This window comes from Bicyclus anynana, chromosome 1 (assembly GCF_947172395.1).
Source record: "Bicyclus anynana chromosome 1, ilBicAnyn1.1, whole genome shotgun sequence".
NCBI lineage: Eukaryota > Metazoa > Arthropoda > Insecta > Lepidoptera > Nymphalidae > Bicyclus > Bicyclus anynana.
In genome coordinates this window covers 17,655,212-17,660,784 of record NC_069083.1, presented here as the reverse complement: position 1 = coordinate 17,660,784, position 5,573 = coordinate 17,655,212, and the positions used below count along the sequence as shown (strand labels likewise).

At 37.3% G+C, this 5,573-nt stretch overlaps 1 protein-coding gene across 1 annotated transcript; it reads right to left on the bottom strand.

Annotated features, from left to right (window-relative positions):
- Positions 1 to 2,037: 2,037 nt before the first annotated feature.
- Positions 2,038 to 5,439, bottom strand: LOC112055851 (gastrula zinc finger protein XlCGF26.1). Its single transcript, XM_024096126.2, has 3 exons — positions 4,835 to 5,439; positions 3,479 to 4,160; positions 2,038 to 2,411 (listed from the first exon to the last, which is right to left on the bottom strand). The coding sequence occupies exons 1-3, from the start codon at positions 5,202 to 5,204 to the stop codon at positions 2,099 to 2,101; spliced, it is 1,365 nt and encodes a 454-aa protein (XP_023951894.1). The 5' UTR covers positions 5,205 to 5,439; the 3' UTR covers positions 2,038 to 2,098.
- Positions 5,440 to 5,573: the final 134 nt, after the last annotated feature.

The window sequence follows — 5,573 nt, the reverse complement described above, 5'->3', positions numbered from 1 at the left end:
TATTTTCCGTTTTCGTTGATATATTTCAGAGTTGTTTAGTGTTTATTTAATAACTGTTTCCTCTACTTACTAGTTGAGGATATTAAGTTTTATTATAATGATAATAATTAATAAATGAATTTGTTAACAGTCGTATTGTTTATTGTTCTCATTTTCAAAGAGTACTTATACTACAGCCTTTCTTGATGAGCACTATTTACCAAAAAACAAATTAAAAATGAGGGTATAAGTCACTAGTCATTTCACACTTAATAAGTAAGAGCATAGTCCGCAAGACGGTATCCTAAGGGAGATAACCTCTCGCATTAGTAGTATGAAGACATTGTACTTCGCAACATCTATCCCTTATTGGAATATACTATTGCTATTAGTACAGTATCCCGATACTGGTTTGATACAATAGCAAAGCTAACGTCCATGTTTGCTTTTGGTTGCCAGCTTTCAATTTCCCATCAGACAGTATGTTGGATTCGTTTCGATGTTACGTTGGTTTGAGTATCGTTCGATGCATATTCTAATGTTACCTCTTTTGACGAAGTTTCATTTAGTTCCTGCGGCGACTCTAATCATGACCTTAAATGTGAAATTATCAGTCCTAATGTAAAATCTTATTTTTCTATTATTTGGGACTGTATCTCTGTAGGTATCTATTTTATCTATATGAAGCCACACTGTTTATAGATAGTTAGGTTATTAGGGGTTAAAGTATGAAATTGCCGATTTGTACTGAAAATCTAAATTGTTTATTTTTTAATTTTTACCAAATTTATTCAATCAAAATAGTTGCCATTATTATCTATACATTGCTGCCATCTAATGGAAAGGTCATTAATGCCTTTGCGATAGAACTCTGACGATCTAGACTGCACAGACTGTGTGAAAGCATTTTGTACTGCCTCCTGGGAAGAAAACTTCTTGTCACGTAGATAATTGTCCAAATCACGAAAAAAATGGTAGTCCGTTGGAGCAAGGTCTGGTGAATACGGAGGATGACGAATAGTTTCTAACTGCAGTTCCTGAAGGGTTAAAATGGTTTCTCGTGCTGTATGAGGTCTCGCGTTGTCGTGGAGCAATAATGGTAAAGGTCGATTCATGAGTCGGGGCTGTTTAACTGCTAGTTTTGTCAACATGGTTCGGAGTTCGGCACAATAGACATCTGCCGTTATTGCTTGACCAGATCGGAGAAAACTATAGTGAATAACACCATGCTGAGACCACCAAACAGTTACCATTACCTTTTTATTGGTAAGTTTTGCTTTAGGACACTGTTGTGGCATTTGACCTGGGGTCTGCCATTGCATTTTTCTTTTCCGGTTATCATAAAGAATCCACTTTTCATCACATGTTACAATTCGATCCAATATTCCTTCATTTCTGTACCGGGTCAACAAGGCAACACAAGTTTCAACACGCGTTTCTTTCTGCAGATCAGTCAAATCATGAGGCACCCATTTTTCGTATTTTTTTATTTTATTGATTTGACGCAAGTGAGTCAAAATTGTGGGTAAGGTAACGTTAAACCATGCCGCTAATTCCTGGGTAGTTTGACTAGGATCGGCTTCCACTATCTCTCTTAATTCACCTGTGTGGGCGGTCTTCCTCATTCTTAAGGTCGAAATTTCCATCACGAAAGCGTTTAAACCAAAATCGCACGGTGCGTTCATTAGTAGACCCCTCTCCAAACGCAGCATTGATATTGCGGGCTGTTTCTGCCGCGTTAGTTCCGCGTCGGAACTCGTATTCAAAAATCACTCGAATTTTCGCAGTATCCATCTTTCTTGTCTAAATTGAATAACAAAAACAATTGAAAGCCGATATTCAAATGTTTCACATTTTTAAAAAAAAGAACCATCATAGTAACCATTTGAAAAAGGTTTCATTCGAAAACCTCAAACCATGAAGATTCTATGTCAATTCAAAAAACCTATTGCAATAAAACGGCAATTTCATACTTTAACCCCTATTATTTCTATCCATAGGGCTCAACTAGTGATAGATTCTTAATGGCCATAAGTCAATAAGTTAAACCATTTACTATCTACTAAACTCCATAGTAATTATACTTATTTTCAATGTGACAAACATAATTGGCCAATGGTTACAAACAAGAATGTTCAGCCAATTTATAACTATTTACAGATTGGCCGCACTTTTCGCACATGACCATCTCTATGTGTTCCAACACATGTTCTTCTTTTGTTTTCTCATCTGCAAATCCTTTATGACAAATATGACATTTATGAGTTCTTGGTGTGTGCTGGAGTAGATGATTCCTTAGAGATGATTGGTTGGCGCATATACGGCCACACGATTCGCACAAATGTTTTATAGATTTTTTAGTCTGTGTGTGTTTTTGTACGTGGCAGAATATTTTCTTGCGATCTGGCGATGTGAAACTGCATACCTTACATCTGGAAGATATACATTAAATATTTATTGTTATTTTAATACACACATATTTTTAATGAGCACCTGTGTGTGACTACAATATTTTTGTTGGCTAGACTTTTGTCTTTACTACTTGAGTTGAGCACAAATGATTGGTTTGGGTCCTTTAGCTATTTAGATATTGAACATTCCAGAAGTGGTATACCACATGTAGACATACAAAAAAAAAAAAAAAAAAACATACATACAGCCGAACGTAGAACCTCCTCCTTTTTGGAAGTCGGTTAAAAAGAGGCACTCCCAGGCCTCGACCCAAGGATAACAAAGAAACTTATGAACCTCACACGAGACAAGCTGAGAACAGTAGTTGGCCTAATAACAGGTCACTGCCCGCTAAACAAACACCTTTCAATTCTAGGTTTGACCGACAGTCCTCTGTGCAGAGCCTGCATGGAGGAGGACGAGACACCGCTACACGTTATGCTCAGTTGCAGAGGCGTAACGGAACAACGAGCAACCTACATTGGCTCCACAGCGACACTCCATGAGGCTATCGGCGACCTGGGCGGCCTGCTAAGCTTCTGGAGCGAGCTCGGCTGGATGGAATAAATCCAGCGGGAACCTACACCAAGGGACCCACGCACAACGGCCAAACACTTGGCTAAGTGCGGAAACGGCCCAGAAGAAAGAAGAAGAAGAAGAAGTGGTATTAAAAATAATTGATTACTTTAACAGCCTATTGGTAGAATTAAGCTCCAAAAAGGTAAATTCCATCCATCAGTTTTCATTCTTCGTCATCATTATCAACCCATATTCAGCTCACTGCTGAGCTCAAATCTCCTCTCAGAATGAGAGGGGTTAGGCCAAGAGTCCATTATGCTGGCCCAATGCAGACTACCAGACTTCACAGTTCATCCACACAGAGAATTAAGAAAATTCTCTCACAATATTTTTCCTTCACCGTTTCTAGATTCAAACCCATATTCTGAGGCAGAGGTCATATCCACTGAGCTATCACGGCACTCACAGTTTTCATGACCTAATTATAATTTTTACAAAAAAATCATTGTAACATATGCATTATAAATACCTGTATAGCAAATTGTTTTGTTTCTCATGTTCCTCTTTCCTGTGTTTTGCCAAAGCATCTTCACTGACAAATGTGTGCCCGCAAATATCACAAATCCTTTCTTCAGCCTTCCTTACATGTTCCTTGGCATGCTTATACAATTGGAACCTTTCGTTAAATGTCACTCCACATTGCTTACAAGAATAAACAAAACCCATAGACGAAATGTGATCTATTTCACAACTCTTGCAATGTCTTAACAATTTGTCTCTGGTATCAAATCTTTTACCACAGTTACATGTAAGTGGTGTTATGCCAGAGTGTGTTAGTGTGTGTTCTCTCATTTTCTGCTTAGAATCAAATAATATATTGCAATACACACATGTTCTTAATGCATTATCACATATGCTTAAATGGTGTGACAGTGTTTGTATTGTATCCAATTTTGTTTTGCAAGCAAAGCATGATAGCTTCTCAATGCTTTTCATTTCACTCCTTGGCACTGCTTTCTTCATTAACTCCTTAACTATATTCATATCTGAATCTAAAATGTCAATGTCCATTTTTGTTTTCTGTGTTTTAGTAGGTAATTCTTTCTTTTTTGGGCTCAGCTGTTTAATTGATTTGCAGTTGTTGAATTTAGTTGCCTCGGTTGCTACAGTTCTATCTAACATGTTTACTATGGATGGTATGTCTTCTTTACCTGTGAAATTATACTAAATATGTATATGTCACACAAAAAATAACTATGTAACCAGGCTCACACCCAGTCTTTACTCTTATCACTAAATAATGATTGATTGAGCAAACAACTGATCATAGGATATTTTCAGTGTCAACCCATATTCGGCTGAGCTCTAATCTCTTCTCAGAATGCGAGGGGTTAGGCCAATAGTACACCAGGCTGGCCCAATGCGGATTGGCAGACTTCACACATGCTGAGAATTAAGAAAATACTCAGGTTTCCTCACGTTCCTCCGTTTGAGACTCGTGATATTTAATTTCTTAAAATGCAGTGCTGAAAATTTAGAGGTGCATGCCCCAGTCCAGATTCGAACCCACACCCTGTAGAATCTGAGGCATATCTGATCATAACCACTGGGCTATCACAGCACTCAGGGCATACTCTCTAGAAAATTATCTTAAAATATTCTTTACTACGCCAATCAATCAAAGGCTTAACAACTATGCCATATACTAAAATGCCTGTTACTAGCAAGTATTTTATTATTATTTACAGATAAGATTGCTATTCACAATAGCAATCTTCCCTGGCAGGAATAAACATTGTTGCCCCAGACAAGTTCTCTCACAAAAAGCAAAATATCTATACAAAATGGTTCACATTATATATTTATTATAAATATATAAACTTACCTAAGTTGTTTAAATACTCCTCGATGTTTTCGGTGTTATTTAAGAACTCCAGTAATGAATCGGAGTTGTATTCCGAATCCGGAAGCGGATGGACTTGAGTTTTGGATTCTGCACATTTCTTCGACTTCTCCTGTAGTGACGACTCTAACCAATCTTGCGAACAGCGGGCATTCAGTTGGAAATTATAAAACTCGTTCAACTGTGATACACAGGACTCGCATATAAACTTGGGAAGGTCGTCACTCATAGATACATTGATTGGAAGACACGATTTTATGTGCATGCTTATTATAGAGTCTTCCACTATAGAGACATGCCTAGTTTCTACATCCAAGCATATACGGCAACAGTTTTGCACGTTGTCGTCCATTTCTTTAATATTTAACCGCAAAAATTATGCATTTATTTGACTAAAATCAAAAAATGATGTTTGTAAACAAATAAAACGAATGTCAAATCGAAACGAAACAGAATATGTACGACGTACGTCAAAATTAGTTTTAAATTGTGGTTACGTAAACAGGAACATGCACAGTGTCCAAGTTTGGTCCAAGTTTGCCAAATAACCACAAATGACCATGAATATTCGTTCTGTTAAAAAAAATCCTACCTTATATCCTACTTATGAACCAATCCTACATAAGAAAAATTTGAAAAATATTTGTTTGCGCTATCGTTAGTATGTGAAAATTGAAACGTAGCCATTGTCGGGCGGCGGGTGTTGTCACGTCTGTCATTG

Bases quoted from the DNA above. Each gene is read 5' to 3' on its own strand.
- LOC112055851 (XM_024096126.2), bottom strand. From the start codon at position 5,204: ATGGACGACAACGTGCAAAACTGTTGCCGTATATGCTTGGATGTAGAA. The intron at 4,161-4,834 runs GTAAGTTTATAT...ATAATTTCACAG, and splicing joins GGAGTATTTAAACAACTTAG to GTAAAGAAGACATACCATCC. The intron at 2,412-3,478 runs GTATTTATAATG...TATATCTTCCAG, and splicing joins CAAAACAATTTGCTATACAG to ATGTAAGGTATGCAGTTTCA.